At 34.8% G+C, this 18,250-nt stretch overlaps 1 protein-coding gene across 2 annotated transcripts; it reads right to left on the bottom strand.

Annotated features, from left to right (window-relative positions):
* Window positions 1–6,166: 6,166 nt before the first annotated feature.
* LOC142983171 (uncharacterized) lies at window positions 6,167–14,428 on the bottom strand. 2 transcript variants are annotated; one of them, XM_076130049.1, is made up of 4 exons: window positions 14,298–14,428; window positions 9,101–9,241; window positions 7,727–8,758; window positions 6,167–7,404 (listed from the first exon to the last, which is right to left on the bottom strand). In XM_076130049.1, the coding sequence occupies exons 2-4, from the start codon at window positions 9,218–9,220 to the stop codon at window positions 7,288–7,290; spliced, it is 1,269 nt and encodes a 422-aa protein (XP_075986164.1). In that variant the 5' UTR covers window positions 9,221–9,241; window positions 14,298–14,428; the 3' UTR covers window positions 6,167–7,287. The 2 variants fall into 2 exon arrangements, with proteins under 2 accessions (XP_075986164.1, XP_075986165.1); XM_076130050.1 differs by lacking the exon at window positions 14,298–14,428 and adding an exon at window positions 10,023–10,133.
* Window positions 14,429–18,250: the final 3,822 nt, after the last annotated feature.

The following is an 18,250-nucleotide window of genomic DNA, read 5'->3' as shown; positions in this document are numbered from 1 at the left end:
GGCCAAGTGCGGGTTGGGGACTTTGCATGCCTTCAATTAATGTAGTAAACAAATTTTAGGCATGCAAGGTTTCCTCACGATGTTTTCCTTCACCGTTGGAGCATGTGATAATTATTTCTAATACACACATAACTTCGAAAAGTCATTGGTGTGTTGCCTCGGGTTCGAACCTGCGACCACTTGCGTGGGAGGTGTCAACTTATACCACTTGGCTATCACTGCTCTTTTTGTTAAGTTAGGTATATAGTTTTTTTTATGTTAATACAGACCTATTTATAGACATCTTACATAACAATTAAACAACAGCATTTTGTACAACAATAGGCACAATAAACGACAAACACGTTTTTGTTTGAAGTTTTGGTACATATTACATTGATTGTGGTCGTGTGACGCCAAGCAAAAGTCGAGGGGAAATACGCTTGATCGCTGTAATCCCTTTAAATCTTATAATATGGATCAAATTAAAATACCTACTTCTCTATAATATTCAGTGCGTACAATATCATCGGTGAAGTTGGACTTAGTAGACTGTGGCGTGGATCATTCGCCGCAAGTGATTGAAGGAGACGTCAAGATAACCCAGTATCCCTGGCTTGGAATACTATTTTACCCATACTGTAAGTACCTACATAATATTATCATGTTTTATCTAGTTTCGACCACTAATGGAAAATATCGTCTAGTCTGACAATATTTAAAGTTCTTCAAGAAATTTTGCTGAAGTTGCTTCAAGTTTTGAAGTTTTATTGCTTTAAATTAAACCTAGAGGTCGAAAAGTGTTTGGAGGCTTAAACATTTACTTTGGCGACTTTTTCATCCGAAGTAGAACAAGAATGACTAAGTACTTCCACTTATAGTTCTGATTTCTATCGCTAGGGGGCGAGAGTGGTAACATGCGGTCTGTAACATCAGTCGTTCTCATTCACAAGGAGTTCGTTATTGGTTCCGCATCTGAAATTGCAGCAATGCCTAGCGGTAACTTCAGGTGAGGGATTCATTTTAAAAATAGGTTCTTAAATTTATTGCAACTCCAAAGACGTAACGTTGACTCGAGTAAATGTAGTTTTTATGTCCACTGATTAAAAACAAAAATCAAGTAGAGAAATTACGCAAACCACGGAGACAGTTAAAGACACCATCAAAAGAATGTCAAAAAACAGGGTCAAAATCTTCATATCGTACTCCGTCAGCTGCATATAAAAGATTTTTTGACGAAATAAATATGACGCTTATTCATATATTGATACTAGATGAGTTGTGAACAAAATATAACATCGTGAATCAGGCAAAGGAAAGTTTGTAAAGATCCTGTGTGAAAAAGGCGTGATATTACACATATATGTATGTATAATAAATAATAATAAATATTAATAAATTATTATTATTATTTTTATGTATGTATCATAAATTAATGTTTGTGAGTCCATAAGTATATTTTCAGGAAAAAATCCCGCGTATTACTCGCCGAGGGCTGGGAACGTCCCGGGCGGCGAGTACGTAGCTACATGCTACACCCAGAATACGGCGATGTTTTCAACACGCTCGCTTTGATCCAGTTGAAAGATGTCGTTAAAGATGGTAAGAATTCAACACCTTGCCTACATTGCTTGCTCTTCAATGAACAAGAAATGAAATGAATGAAGAGGAAACTTCACTTTGGATCCCACGATAAACATTTGTTGCGAAAAAAAAGTATTTTATTTTTACTAAAGATGTGAGGTAAGGGGAAGTCATCTCTCGTACCAAGCATGCGGGCACTATAACAACCGATAGCCGGGTCCTGACTGAGCGAGCAGCCTCACAAGGCAATAGGCCTCGGTCCCGCTCATTTTGATCTGAAAGAAAAGAGACCTAGATATTTCCTCCCGAGGCTGCTCGCTCAGTCAGGGCCTGGCTAATGAAAACGGTTGCCAATGCATGCGGGCTCTATGGCATGCGTTTATAAAATCTCCTGCAGCCCGTTTTTGTTTATAATATGGCTATGAATAAGTTTAAAGTAACTTGAAATTTATATTTTACAGCATCTATTAAACCAGTGTGTCCGCCTCCAGACTCCTTTCTAAAGAGTCCCATATTCTACGTCGTTAAAATGAAAGATGGTGAGTTTTCCCATTTAGATCTATGATGGTTTAAACTTATTGACAAAAAATACCATATGCGTGGTAAAGTTTTAGCACAACTTTGGACTATATGACTATTTGAAATACTTTGTACGAAGTTTACGAAACAAAAGATATTTTTAATTAGAATTTGAATTGAACTTGGGTAAAACTTTTGTTATTAGCTGCATCACGGAAGATTTCTTTACAGATTTCCATTCGTTGGATAAGGAGGTGATCAGGGTGATGCATATACCGGGGAAATTGTGCAAGGATTTTTATGTAGCAGCTAATGTAAGTAAGATCAAGTAACAAGTTACTGCACCTATATTTCAGGTATAGAAAGTATTTGTAATAAATTAACCCATTATTGTCCCGCCGCTGGACAAGGGTGCATCATTAGCCGAATGGTATCCGTATAAGCGTTCGCTTTCCATGCAAGTGGTCGAGGAAGTTAAGACCATAAAGTGCATTAGGCCAGCGTGGTGTAAGGCCTAACCCCTCCCTCGTTTCGGGTGGAGACCGTCTTGTCCAGTAGTGGGACATTAATGGATGAAATTACTTCCAGCTATACAGCAAAAGACTACGACCTCCTCACGTGGCGTGCGCGGTGTCATTAAATCCGAGTGGCGTGTGTGTGTGGAATGAAGGAGCTGCTCTCGTCATCCGAGATATTTGGGGGAGATGGCAACTGGTGAGTAACAAGGTCTATTGGTATAAATGTTTGCTGTAAATACGGACAAATGGCCATAAAAAATCTTCTCATATTTTTTTATGGCGATTTATTTCACTACCGACTGAGAAACCACGATCAACACATGTGCGAATTGTTGACTAACTGGTGAAGGCATAGGCTACATTCTAGCAAAAAAGTGGACGGATCTGAAGGCATTATTTAATCCTATTTCATAAAGAATAATGCCTGGTTTCGGAGTACATTTAGCGGTAGTTTATCTATTCAATAGCTTTTTTTATGTGAGTGTACACACTATTAAATAGATAAACTACCGCTAAATGTACCTCAGAAACCGGGGGTTAGTCCAGTAATATCATTCGAAGTTTATAGCAATTCTTTCACTTATCTACTTTAAATTATTCCTTCAGCTAGGTTTAGGTGTCCGTGGTCCGGGTTGCGGCGCACCCTCACGTTTTTTAGACATGATGAGCTACATGCCCTGGCTGCAACATACCTTGGATCAGTTCAACAGAGTCACTATATCCAGGATTAATCAACGACAATTTGTTTTGAGATGTAAGTTTTTTCCATAAATATTGTGGTTCTTGGGAACGGAAACGAAGAAAATATCTCAACGGCACACAGGCGAAATACCTACTTAATCATTAGCGAAAGCAGATCGAGGGTTTAATTTTTACCCACTACCGATTAAAATGGTGAAGTAAGAAGATTTTCGCTGCGACTCGTAGTCAAAAATCTGGTGATGAGCTTAGTATATGTTATTTAATTATTTTAGAACTGTTTTTTTAAAGTAAGATTATTTGCTACTTATTTCATAAACAGCGAGACATGAAACGGCTGACTCATATGCGTTCATAAATGTTAATAACTATAGGAGTTATAGATTGTCGTTGTATATTTCCAGCTGGTTCCACAACGCAGAAGTTTGGCGACTGCGACGAGGAAGACATGGTGAACTTGATCTACAGAGACCAGATACAACTGAGTTCTGATAACGTGCAGTTCAAGAGATTGACTTACACGGTAACCTATATTTTAAACCTCTCTGTCAGCTATGTACCTACTAAGAATATATATTATTTGTTTAGTATGAAAGTATATATGTATAAGGTCGGGGAAAAAGTCTTTTCGCATTATAGTATGTAGGAACTTGTAATAAAATCTCTTTGGCATCAAGAATCACAAATGAGTACAAGTTCATTAGATTTCTTTCAGTGAGCTCGTGAGGTACCCAAATATCGAGCTTTTTTTGTGTAGAGAAAAGATTTTATTACAAGTTCATACATACTATACTGCGAAAAGATTTTTTCCCGACCTAAGATAAAGAAGATGAATTAGCTATGAGGAAGATGTTTGCCCAGTAATTATGTCACAGAAACACCTAGGACACGAAATGGGAATGGGATAAGACCGTAACTTACAGGGGGTCACGTGTGTAGGATAAGTATAGAAGTTACTTATATGTATACTTAATATCCGTAGGTTTGTGTTATCCAGAAGTCGTCCTATATGGATAGTATGACATTGAGATAACAGCGTGTTTCTTCTTTGTTTCTAGTTAACGATATACCAGAACGTAGAGTACAGTTGTTTGATTCTACGGATGTTAAACGCGGCGGGAACAGCTGAGATGAACGTACGACACATGTGTCCTAGAGCTGCTAACAAACAACCTTGTTATGAGCATCGAAGTAAGTTTATTTAACATATTATTATATTATGTCAGAAAAATTGAACGCGCCTGTTATTATACATATAGGATTTAATTGCATCGTCGAGACGTTATGTGATAACGAACAATAATATCGTGAATGCGTTCTTAATGAGCTCAGCTGAACGGCTAAAAAAGAATTGATAGCAGTATAAGAGCAGTGTAACTCCACAAAGGTAAGTACCTTATTTGTACTTAAAAGGCAAGTTTAAAATAAAAAGTAGCTACCTTCATTCTGTTTCTCACGGAGCGATCTGTCGTCAAATATTTGAACAAAATAAAAACAACAATAAAATAAAACATCTTACACCATTTTTAATAACTATAAGTACTAGTATATTTTTTCTGAAGGAAGAACCAATAATTTTAAAATTATCTCAATAATGTCATTAAGGTTTATTAAGACCACTGTAGACGCTTAAAATTGCACCCTACTTTACAGTTTTCGCAAAAAACAATAACTAGAACGTATTCACTTTCTTTTCAGCAACATCTTTCAACATATCAATCGACTTATTCTTCTCTGATTCCTGTACCTTCGACCTCAAAGCATACGGCAAGGAAAAAAGTATGAGGCTTTTAAACATTCATACAGCAAGATCAGACGAAGGTTTAGACTATGAAGACTTCAAAATGGGTCCGGTCGAGTATAGAGGACCCGTTGACATGAACGAAGCGGGTTATGAACCCCTAGACCTGAACATGTGGGTCCCTGAGTATGATATTTGGACTAGTACTGAGTTTGATAATCGCAGTACGCCGACGACGCCGCCTATGTATTGTAAGTATGTTATACTTATTGTTAAATAATAACTAGATAATAATCGTAAAAAAAATACAACTCCCGCACTAAGAAGTGCTCTTGTGTCGCGGGGACTTTTACAAACATACAAACAACGGAGACAAACTACACTTATAACCAGACCCGAAACATTGTGGATCGCACAAATAATTGTTTCGTGTGGGATTCGCAACCACGACCGTGCGTCGGGACGCAATGGTAGCGGCGTGAGGACCTAAACCACTGCGCCTCTGTATACGATGCTGATCACGAGGTCTCGGGCTCGATTCCTAGGCAAACTGCTGTTGGGCATTTCTAATATAATTTATATTCTTAATGCCAGGTAAATGGCAAAAGACTCGAAAGATAGGGCTGCACAATGGTCCCGTTGCACTAAAATGCTGAAAGCAGGAATTTCGATGAAAGAGTCCGAAGTGTAAATTATTTAATTAATTTGTGATTGTTATGCTTTACTATTATTTTCTAATATTATTATTACTTACTACTTTCTGAAGCTAAGAGTGAGAATTTATTCTTCAGTATTCTGACTAACTAACGCCATCTACCGTATAATTTCAGTACCAGACAACGAAAGGCGCAGGACTACGACCACTACAACTATTAGTACTACTACATCAACGCAACGTACAAAGAAAAAACCTAAAATGAAAAATACTAACTACTACTAACTAAATCGTAATGGATGATAATCGTATTAGTAATAATTTTAAGCAAGGCTTTTATACTTTTATGTTGTTGATATTTGACTGTTTTGGTTCTTAAAAAAATACTGTAAGTGTAAAGTCTAAAGAGATTTGGCTGATATTTTTATGACGCCTCCTTGGGAAGAAGTATAAAAGTAAAAAACATTTATTTATTTGTATATTTATTATATCAAACTCTCAAATAGTCGAGTCGCAGTAAATAATGGTAGCTAAGCTTATTTAAAGGATAAATTTAATAAAAAATAAATTGATTTATTTGAGACAAAATAATTCGAAAATTTAAATTTAAACAAAGCACTTAAAGCTAAAATTGTACTAAATTAAATCCAAAATATGAATACATACATACTTACTAACAAACTATTACTGGTGTATAATCTGCCTAATAAATAAATAGAAATTTAAAAAATCTGTTTATCTTTTTCACATTTTTGGTCCCTTAACGAGAATGAAATCAATTGATCAAGCCCTTTCTGAGTTTGAGTTTAACAAAACTTTTGACGAAGCAATTTCTAGAATGAAAACAAACAAATATTAATACTCTTTAAAAATTATGTACATAAATAATATCAAAAATACAAAATTATATATCTTTATTTATGTACATACTAAAGACATAGGATACGGCTAACTCATTATAATATTTAATTATCTGTTTCAGGCCAAAAGCATTGTTCAGCCGCCCTGGGGCTAATTTTGATTTCTTAGATAAAAAGCAATAAACTAATACTGTCATGTATAAATTGGAAACAATATAATATAAAATACTTGTCTTAAATTAATACTAATTAAATAATTAATTATTGCGATATATTGCGAAGTTTTAAGATTAAATACAAATATAATATTAGTTAATTCTACTTAATATATAAAAAGATACTTAATTATTAGAAATATATTTAAACTTCACTCAATTTTATGTTGTGCTTCAAGGTGTCACTATAGATAGAGTGTATTGTAGCCACAGAAATGTTTTTCAGCAACGCTTATGCAAACATCATTGTGCGTACACATACAATCACCCTAAGGTACCACCACAAGTAAAAATATGTATATTTATCACATCCTTATTAAAGTAATAGTATAATTTCACTCTAAGATTATGTGGACAGTGGACTTTAAATTTATATTGCTATTATAATAGTAGATTCAGTAAGTCTAAATATCTATTTACGACTACCATAAGAGTCAATACTTGAAAAAATAAATGATTTTATTTTGAATACATAGGAAGCATGATATAGGTATATATTTTTGCTATAATATTTAGTTTATATGTAACCTCTATCAACGCAGTGTTTCACGTTGTTCGCTTCTCTCAGCCTACCCTCCTTAGTCTTGAAGTTACCGATCTGCCATACATCGTCGATGTTTAAGTGTTCGTCACCCTGGAATAGAGCAAAGAATAGTAAGCATAAGGTTTTAATTAGTTAGTAGTTAAATGTGACGTAAAAAAAAACAAGTTTTTCTAATAAAATATTATGAGATGGGAAATCTATTGTAGCCCAAACAAATTTAACCGTAGTTAAATTTGACACAGGTATTGGCTAGTAGTGCAATAATAGCCGAATTAAATTAATCGAACTTATTATTGTCCCATTGCTGGACAGAGGTCTCCCGAAATGAGAACGGTTAAGCCTTAAAACTAGTGGGATAGATTTAGTCTATTTCTAAATGATATTTTATTAACTGAACAGCTCAGCATCTTACCTCCATCTCCATATTGACAGCATCTTCAGGGTCCAGCACAATAAACGGCGTCGACTCAAAACTGAACGCTAGACCGAAATACGAATACTTTTTAATTTCCTCCATAAACAGCTCCCATGGATACACCTTATTAGGATCACTGCCCATCTCCCTTATTTGTTTAGACAAAACATCATGGTAGTACTTCAACCAATCGTCATAATATTTCTCTCTCAAATCGTGACTGGTACAAGCGTATATCATAAAAGCCAAATCAAGCACCGGCGTCGCACATCTAGTTAACTGAAAATCTATAATTTTCGTATCAACAGGCCTCCCATCTTCGTATTTATACAAAAAGTTGTTAGTCCAAGAATCTCCATGAGAAATAACTCCAGTTTTCGTGGTTTTTGTCGCAGCATTGATCATGTCTTGATACCTTTCTGGTACGCAGAATTGTTTAATTTTTTCCACGTAAATAGAATTAGGGTACTCTTCTTCGACAGCGTTTATAGCAATTCCAGAAATCCTTTTCCAGAAGCGAATATACCAGTCCCAAAGTCTTTCGTCGTAGTATACTTCGAAAATTGCGTTCTTTAACTTTTCAAACTTTTCTGGTTGCTGGTCTTTCATAGCGAAGGATATAGCATGGAATTGTGCGAAGACTTTTAAGGTCATTTTGCAATGATCATTGTCGATCCCTGTTTGGCGAACTGCGCTGCCAAAATTGTGGATGGATTGGTCTTCTAAACAAACTACATCATTACACCCATCGGAGTATGCAAAAACAAGTTTCGCGTATTTATTGAAGGGATCCGAGAGTGTCTTCGTAGATTGAAATTCGAGTAGCCCTGGTAGAACTACTTGGTAGAAATTGATCTCATTTTTGAAAAACTCGTGACTTCTAAATGTAAGTCTTCGGGAGACGCTTTTAGGAATGTTTTTGAGTATCACTTGGACGTAGTTCTTGTCACCTTTCTTGTTGACGCCGTGGATTCTGATGCGAATTAGTTCGCTGAGGTACGAGTCGCCTTTGCCTGTTTCGCTGACATACTGGAATTAAAAAAAACCTTTATTAAAGCAAAAAGTGATTTATACTGTCGCTGGGTAAAGACTCTTTTGCCGGTATATAAGAGGGGATAGAAGATCGAATCTAATACGTGGGCCAAATACGGGTTAGAGACTTAGCAACCTTTTAAATACTGTTTGAAAGAAATCATTAGTTCTGCAAGTAGATATTACGATGTTTTCCTTTACCGTATTAACAAGTGATAATTACTCCAAATAAACAAAAACTTCAAAAAATCATTGCTGATTGCCTTCAGGTCAAACCGGCGGCGAAACGGCCTAGACTTGGCTATCACTGCTTGTAAATAAATAACGTTAATTTCTCACCTCCCAATGAGTGAAAGTATAATCCTCTTTGAACCAGTCGGTGAGAGCTTCGTTGAGACGCTCATTCGTCACCAGCTTGGACACGTGGCTCAATGTGCTGTAGTCTTCTGAATCAGCCATTGTTAAAGCAGGTACCTGGAACTAAATACATAAGTTAGTTTTATAATTAATAATATTATTGTAAATTACTAGACTAAGTATTATAAATAATTATGTATCTGTGGCATAACTACCGCATTGGGTGGTACACCTGTAATGGTAGTTGTAAGCTGTAAGAAATAAATAAATAAATAAATAAAGTCCATTTAGTATCGTTAGAAAGAAGAAATAGTTAATTTTCTCTGCGTGCGTTAATTGTTATAGGACCTGCAACTGAAAGCAAGGTCCATTGAGTATCGTTGGAAGAAAATAAAGTTACTTTTCTTTGCGTGTGTATGGTGGTTAATTCCTAAGCCTAAAATGTTTTTTAATCTGGTTTTATTATTGAGTTTACTGAAACGTAGAAGTTTTAAAATTAAGTAGTGTGTCACATAGTTTGGATAAACAGAAAGTTTAGAATCAAATTTTCTATCCGCTTCGGAGTTGCGATGACACAGACATACTTTTAACAAAATATTATAATGTAGATTTTATAGACTGTTGATATTTCAGTATCACAACAAAAGTAAAATCGCCAACTTAAAAAAATAACTATCGTAATCATAAAATTTCAGACTTGTTTGCATTTTTTTTTTATCTAGCCTATTTCTGTGTCCCACTGCTGAGCAAAGGCCTCTCCCCTAGACTTCCAGTCCCCTCGGTCACTTGCTTCTTCCGGCCAATCTTCCAGGAATAATCTTAGTTTGCATTATAACTTATAAAATGATGTGTAAAAAAATACGATAGTTAAAAATCGTAACCAAAAACTCAAGCTAAAACTTACATGAACCGCTTCGAATCTCTTCACACAATCGTATGTGAAAAAACTGTAGCGTAACGTTATTAAGCGATCAAACTCATTAGTTGTCCTAATATTTACTAAACGTTTTATTGTAAAAATGTAGGGGACGTCCTAGAAAGACATACTTTATCATAAGTAGTCACCCAGTTTGCCTATAGATTAATTCGATAAAGAATACAGGGTGTTGCGACTTTGACAAATAACGTTTGAAGAAGGTTTATTTTGTGTAGTTTTTACTACGCTTTTCAGAGTTTTAATCCTGTTTTCCTCCGAACTGTATGCGTATCACGCATCTCAGTTGACAACTAATGTACGTGAAATAGATTGCATCAGTACTTACATAGGTGCTTTTTTTTTGTTTGTCGTTTGGTTAGTGACCAACCTAGTGTCTTTGTTCGCCCGAAAGGCCTTTGACATGGCTTAACGACTGTTATCTTAGTAGACAGCAGCCGGGACCGACTTTTTACGTGCACTCCGAAGCCGGAGACGCCTAGCTCAAATACCACTAGGCGGTTACCCATCTATGGAATGACCGCGCCAACGGTTGCTTAACCCACAGATCGGTTACCGACCGATGAGCGCAACTGGATATGGGCGTCTCCTCGGTGCTTTAACGTAACGTATTAATGACTATAATCTAACAATCAATAACAACAAAGTGGCTTCAAATAGCTGTCAACTGAGATATGTGATAGCCTCTCTAGATTGGCAAATACACAGTTGAATTTAGTAATAATGTGCAATACTGCTCAACTAAAAGGCACGATTGTGATATCTTATCAGACGACAGACAATTCGAATTTCTAAACGAAACGAAAAATCACGAAAAACTCGTAATGAAAGTATTGAAACACCCTGTATAATCTCAACAGTTCTGATTTGTTTATTTCCATGTATTCATATGTCATACATTATGATGATTGTGGAACTAACATTCTATTCAAAATACTGATAACATTGTTTATATCGACTTGTAATTACTATTTACTATCTACATACATACTTAGATACTACATACATATAGTCTGACAAGTCAGTAGAGAGCCTTGGCATGCGCAATTTATTTAGATTATAATTAACAACTGCACCTTTAGCGCAATGATTAACGTGGTGGGTTCGAATCCCACCCGGGTCAATTATTTGTTAATTTTTCAATATAAGTATGTATTTAGAAGTACATTTATTTATAAGTATGTCTAATACTTATTTGATTAGCACAAGCTCTACTTAGTTTGGAATCAAATGACCGTGTGTGAGTTGTCCAATGATATTAATTATTATTAATAGCTGACCCGCTCAACTTCGCTTGCGTCACATAAAAGAGAATGGATCAAAATTATCCCCGTTTTTGTAACATTTTTTACTGGTACTCTGCTCCTATTGGTCGTAGCCTGATGATATATAGCCTATAGCCTTTCTCGATAAATGGGCTACCTAACACTGAAATAATTTTTCAAATCGGACCAGTACTTCCTGAGATTAGCGCATTCAAACAAACAAACAAACTCTTCAGCTTTATAATATTAGTATAGAAGTATAGATTGTTATTTTTAGCATTTCCATAATAAAGTAGCTGTATTAAACCACCGTTATCTGAAACGAGTGTTGACGGGGCTCCAACGTCTGCGAAGTGTCAACGTCGCGCCAATCGTTAGTAGGTTAGAGGCCCAATCCTGCGGTTCACTTTTGTTCTGAATTTGCATACTTCTGATAGCCGTGATAGCGTGAACCTTGCCTACAAGGCTTTCTACTAAGTTGTTGGACTATAAAATCATGCCTTTTATTTACTATCTAATTATCATTTATTGTGGTAATGTAAATAGTATTCCGTCATTGTTATATTGTCGTTAAAAATCGTTTTATATGTTTGCTTGTATAAAGAAGTACATAAGTAACCTCCTTAAAACATAGCATTTTTTAAAAAGTAGTTTTCGGTTAATGTTTATTATAGGTATAATTTCTCGACACATTTATAATTTCGATTAACACTGATATACCTATAATAGCTCTTTAGATTTATACACGGGAATAAGCGCTCGCATATATTTCTACTTTCTTTATTTTCTGTTTAACTATAATGACTACCTCTGCCGACTTCTATTTAAATGATCATCGTGTGTTAGTTGAATAAAGCTTTCACTTTCTCTAAATGTTGGCCCGTGTAATAGGGGGCAAGTATATTGCAAAAACTCGGCGACTAAATTCTGAGCTAATAATAAGCATATTCCAACAGTATTTGAAAAGTGTCGATAGCATTTTGTCGGAGTCTAGAATTGAATTCGAAACCTCGAGAACTGCACTCGCTTTCACTTCTACTCAGTTCAAAATCGTTACGAAATATTTCATTGATATAACAAAAAGATCATTGATGGCAACTGATCACTATCATTGATGATTGTCTTAACACAGCTATCATAACACATAAAGAACATCATATGTATTCGTTATATATTTGCACACGACATAGGTGCCTATGTACTATACAATAAAGGAAAAATACAAATAATCTAGCTAGCTAATGACTACCTACTATGTTCATGGTCCGTTGCATTGCCTGATAGGTATAATCAACATCTGTTGAAAATTTAGTGCAGTGTATTACACTATGTCATGTGATTTCCTAACTTTTAAACTCTCGCGTTGCATGATTAATGTAGGTATAATAGAATACGGGAACTAACGCGAACACGCATTCTACCTTCAAATACCTAACGTTTCGGCGCAGGTTGCACTCGCCGTGGTCGCAGGCTGACTTGAGCAGTCACGGCTAGTGCAACCAACAAGGTATTTTAAGGTAAAATGCGTGTTCGCGTTAATTCTCGTATTCTATTATAGGTACATGTGATTTCCTGTTGGATGTTGCTAAGAAAATAACTGGTCAAGTGAGAATTAGACCTGCACAGAAAGGGTTTACTATTGCATGTTTCTTTGGGCTCCTATTTTTGCCCTTTAGGTATGGAACCCTAAAAAGAATAAGCAAGTAGATTTTATGTGCAAATATTGATTAAATAGGGAACCTATTTGACTATTCATTTTAGCAGTTCTTTTCTTTTAAAAAAGAATAAAAATTACAAATGGTTCTTTTTGCCTTGCTATCAATAAATTTTGCCATAGGTAAGATATATTGATTGCAAGGCAATATAATATACAAGATCTATAATTTAATTTACCTATGGCATAATTTGAATGAATACTCTTTCCGGTAAAACTGTATAAATACTTTGAAATATAAAATACTATTTGATTATAAACAAATACAGACATAAATTATAATGATTAAGTATCATGTTATTGTGTAGTGTATTACAAATAATACACTAGACACAATAATGATCTATAAAATATATGTGTGTGCAATACACACATGATTTATATAGTGTATGTGTAAGTGTGTGTTGAAGTCAATTGTACTGCCCACACAATCATGTTATGATTGAGATAGGCTAATAGCTCACGTACCATTGAATTGTGTACTCAGTAAAAATAGGTCACAAGTGGACAAATAGTGACTTTATCTTAAGTCCTTTTTCCATTAAACAAGCGTACAAGTTCAAGTGAAGATAATTTCACACAGTCTATTTCTTATTGGATAGAATATCATTTTAAAATTAAAATTGTGCTGAATGGATTAGCTTTTAATTAAAAAATTAAGATGCATAGTTCAAGATCGGTTGCTTTTTTATAGTATGTATCCCATAAGAAATAAGCAGCAGTGTTCCAAATTTATCCACTAGGTTTCTTAAACTAGATTTTTATTTTATGTAGCGAGTCTATTGCTGTTGGTCATCAATGGTGACTTATTAAAATTATTTTAAGTAGTATAAACATATTTATATTGTATTTTTATATTCAAACTATAAAGAACATTAAAAAAATTGTATTGAATAAAAAAAAGTAAGTTTAAAAAACTCATAAAAGTTGTTAGTGGTAATAGTGTTTCTAGTTTACTGCCACGTTACTATGTTTCTATGTCAAGAAAGGCTATTTCTAAGAATAATATGACTAAACTTATATAATATTTTTTGAAGCAAATATAATATCTACGATGTCGAAATTTACTCAAATGTAAACGAAATTTAATTAAAAGTCAATCTCTTTAATTAAAATTGCAATAAAACTACTCTTTTATTAGAAAATAAAGAAGTTAAATTGCTTATTAAAACTTCTACCGAACAAATGTCAGTTTTTCCGAAGTTTTTACGCTTACTTTAGTCGGTAAATGATAGTTATGCGTAAGAAATGTATGGATTTATTTACCTTGCGTATGAATTACGCGCCACTGTAAGTTATTTCGAGTAAACTTCAATAAAAGAGATAACAGAATATAATATTGACAAATAGCACAGTAGCAGCAACACGAATGAACACAATAACACAACTGATTTTGGTCAACAAAACATTTCAATGATTCGATAGGGTTATAGAGTATTTCGCATTTGGTCGTATAATCATTTGACAGAATTGCAGTGACGTATGGCAAAGTGACGGGGAAGGCAGCATTCTCGTTACGTTCAACGATTTTGAATGCATTTCAATTTAAAGGTGAGTTTGTCGGTTTGTTGTAGTATACTTTTTTTTTTATAAATATTCATTCCTTACTTGCTTAATGGCTTATGTGCGTGAGTTATAATCGTTTCTCTCTATAAATAGACTCAATTTCATTTTTCTTCAGATGGGATTTGTCCATTAGGTATTAAGTGATTTTATCAATAAACAATTAAGTACCTACTTAGATGATGTGTAATGAATCCGAATAAAAATTGACAGTTTAATGATCTATTTTACGGGATAAGTATTACGTTTTTTTTTGTGATAAAGTAAGCAGGTATTTTTCCTGTACCGATATCAACATTGGACATTTAATTTTGCAAACTATATTTTCATTTGATTCATTTGTTTTAAAATAGGGTTTATATTATATGTACTATAGGCAAGTTTTTCAATATAGGTTGACGAAAGCAATGCCTAAACGAACGTAGGTAGCTGGTTTGAATTCTGTTTGTGGTTCAGAAATTATATGTAAAGTCGGTATGTCAAGTCTTGTTTGAAAGGTCGTGGGTTCGAATTCTGCTTTCTCGATTCTCTACCGATGTTAAACTACTGACGACATAAGCCTTACTGAAGAGGTTGATAGGATTTTAAGTAGATTAACAAATGGTTTGTGCCTTATTTTTGTGTTTGTATTTTCTTTGATACAAAGCAATATGACTATGTATGATAAGATGTATGGATGTGAATGAGGCAAGGAAAGTTTGTAAGTATCGTACCAAGTAGCGTTATTTGGCCTCTGCCTAGTGCCTACCCCTATCGGAAAAAGGCTCGATATAATGTATGTAAATATAACTATAAACAGAAATTATCTGATTTGACATAAAATCAAATTGCTGCTGCAATAATTAATACGGCCATATTGTGACATTATTGGACGAAGGTAATCATCCAAACAGCCTAAAACAATAACGCATATTCTCATCAAACGTCACTTGCCGAAACACTAATAACATATCACAAGTAACCCGACAGTATCGAACAGGGAATTGAAATTCGGATATCCTGTTCAAAATATGGCCGTCTCACTCGCGCTAGTGTTGATAGTGTGTGCCTGTCTCTCTCTTTAATTAACCCCTTGTCAGTTTAGATGGAAAGACACTTGACGCGGCCGCAGTGACTCTGCCAATTTGACGGTAAACTTGTGAAGAGCTTGTGGTGCTCATTACGTAGTTTATTGGCGAACAATGTCTATTGTTATTTTGGTATTACGTGTTTTGTGAATATTTGCAAATTCCGCTGTATTATTGTAGAGTCCTTCAATCTTTGAGCCCCAATTATTACTCCCACTAAATTAATTGTCGTTTTGTTTAAAGCTTTATTTTAAAGAAAGGCCTTATAATTTTCGAATTGACAATTAGGTTTAGATTGCAATTTTTCTTTCTAAGTGACCCTTCGAGAGTGTTTAACCTCCTAGAAAATCCAGTCATAGGTACCTACAGTAGTGAGTATAAACCTATCCTATCCTATTAGATCTACAAGGAATGTCACTCCTCAGACCGTCCGTCCCAAAAGGATTAGGCAGGCAGATCAAAGATGTCAGCTAAGCCCCTTAAACTTAAGTCAAGGATAGGGCTTCACTTGGACATCTTTAGAGTAGACGGCTTTTACACTCATAGCCTCACCAGTCACCACATCTTAATCAAAATAAACCATTATGGAAGCTTAAATTTGCCTAATATTAATAACTAGCTTAGACCCGCGCAACTTCGCTTGCGTCATATAAGAGAGAATGGGTTAAATTTTTCCCCGTTTTTGTAACATTTTTTATTGCTACTCTGCTCCTATGGGTCGTAGCGTGATGATATATAGCCTATAGCCTTCCTCGATAAATGGACTATGTAACACTGAAAGAATTTTTCAAATCGTACCAGTAGTTCCTGAGATTAGCGCTTTCAAACAAACAAACAAACTCTTCAGCTTTATAATATTAGTATAAGTATATTAGTATAGATTAATAGCCTGAAAAAGAATCTCAGGAATGAAAATTTACTAGAACAAAAAAAAGCCTTGTAAAAAGAGATTGATTGATAGCAATTGCTTTCAATTTCAATACGTAATAACTGCAAAGCTTTGGAACTTACTTGTGCAGTTTCAGGCAGTGCCTAGGCGTGGGTTCGTACTCGTAGTACATCATTATGTTGCGCAAACATTGCCTTCTCCATACATTATTAGGTTGCCGGTCGCTTTAGGCAACTGCTAAATATTTGAGACTAGTTTATTAAAAAAGTAGGTTACCTAACTATGCTAGGCTGTTTGGAAGTTCCTTTCCTTCTAAATAAGATCTACGTGAGTTAGAAAAGGAAGAGAAATTAGAGTTTAATAAAAAAAAAACGTACATTCGAATTGACAACCTCCTCCTTTTTTGAAGTCGGTTAAAAATACGTTATTCTAATTAAGTAGTAAATAGTGCTATTTTTTTAATTAAAATCTGACACATAGGTATACTCAAAGGTACCTATATAGGTAGAGGTACCTATAATATAAACCAAGTTTCGCTCTTAACATTGTTGGTGATATGTAAGTAATGATAATACCCCTGTGGTGCAGTCTGTAGTGTATCCGACTGCATGATGAGGTCTCGGGTTCGATTCCCGAGTCGGGCAAAGTACTAAAAGCAGCAGTAGCAAAGGTCTGTTCTAATTTGTAAAAGAGTATTGCTGAATTGCCCGGATTATTATAACGTGAAACTTTCTAGTATTGTATATTATATAGGTAGTTTAAAGTATTGTCATTGGACATTAAACTTTGTTAGTTGTCGTAAAAGAATCACAAAAACTACTGGATTTGAACCTGCAGCCTTTACACAACCTCCTACACTCCCAATACGCTTTAAAAGCAATTAAAAAGGTCCAAAAACCAATACCTACATGTTATTTTCAGCTAAAAACCGTAGTTTATTGTAAAAGAACGTTGACGGTCGACGACGCAGGCTCCGTTGTCGCGCCACATTGCTGACAGCGCTTTATTTATCGCTAAACCAACACCTATTTTTAGTTTTGCAACATGCTATTCTTTGTGTTTGTGTTATTTGTTCTAAAGTATGCTCATTTTTCATGGCTTATGTAGCTTAATGTTATAGCGATATATTTTATCACTACTATATTTTATCACCTATTATTACTAATACTTATTATAAATGTGAAATCTTGTGAGGACGTGGTATGTTTGTTACCCTTTCAAGAAAAATTACTAAATTTTAATGTAAGCAACTACTTAATTTGATACAAAGATTGTTTATAACCTTTTTACTACGGGAATGATTTTTATGTGGATGTAGTCGCGGGCCGAAGTAAGTTATTAATATATTTCCAGGTTGTATCTTTAATCATTTAATTTTGTAGGACAAAATATAGTTTTGAATTTTTTAACAACCATCCTATGTCGGCAAATTAAATATAAGTACATGTAGCCAAGCACGACATAGTATTTGTAACGCAATTTCCTACACCCGATACTACCGCAAAATTAATTAAGATTTAACTATTCAATTACTTATTAAAATTAGTTCTTTCAAAATACAGCAGGGGGCGCTGATCAGTTTTCCCAAAAAAACCTCGTTTGCTCGCTCAATAGCGTCATTACCATTTAATTTCGTCACACACTGCACAAAGGACCACCTCAGGCCACTATAAAATAGACTACTTTATAAACCAACTATT

Source organism: Anticarsia gemmatalis, chromosome 23 (genome assembly GCF_050436995.1).
Source record: "Anticarsia gemmatalis isolate Benzon Research Colony breed Stoneville strain chromosome 23, ilAntGemm2 primary, whole genome shotgun sequence".
Taxonomy (NCBI): domain Eukaryota; kingdom Metazoa; phylum Arthropoda; class Insecta; order Lepidoptera; family Erebidae; genus Anticarsia; species Anticarsia gemmatalis.
Note: the sequence above shows the minus strand (reverse complement) of the source record. Positions and strands in the feature narration are given on the sequence as shown.

Bases quoted from the DNA above. Each gene is read 5' to 3' on its own strand.
- LOC142983171 (XM_076130049.1), bottom strand. From the start codon at position 9,220: ATGGCTGATTCAGAAGACTACAGCACATTGAGCCACGTGTCCAAGCTG. The intron at 8,759-9,100 runs GTGAGAAATTAA...TTTTAATTCCAG, and splicing joins ATACTTTCACTCATTGGGAG to TATGTCAGCGAAACAGGCAA. The intron at 7,405-7,726 runs GTAAGATGCTGA...GCTCTATTCCAG, and splicing joins CTGTCAATATGGAGATGGAG to GGTGACGAACACTTAAACAT.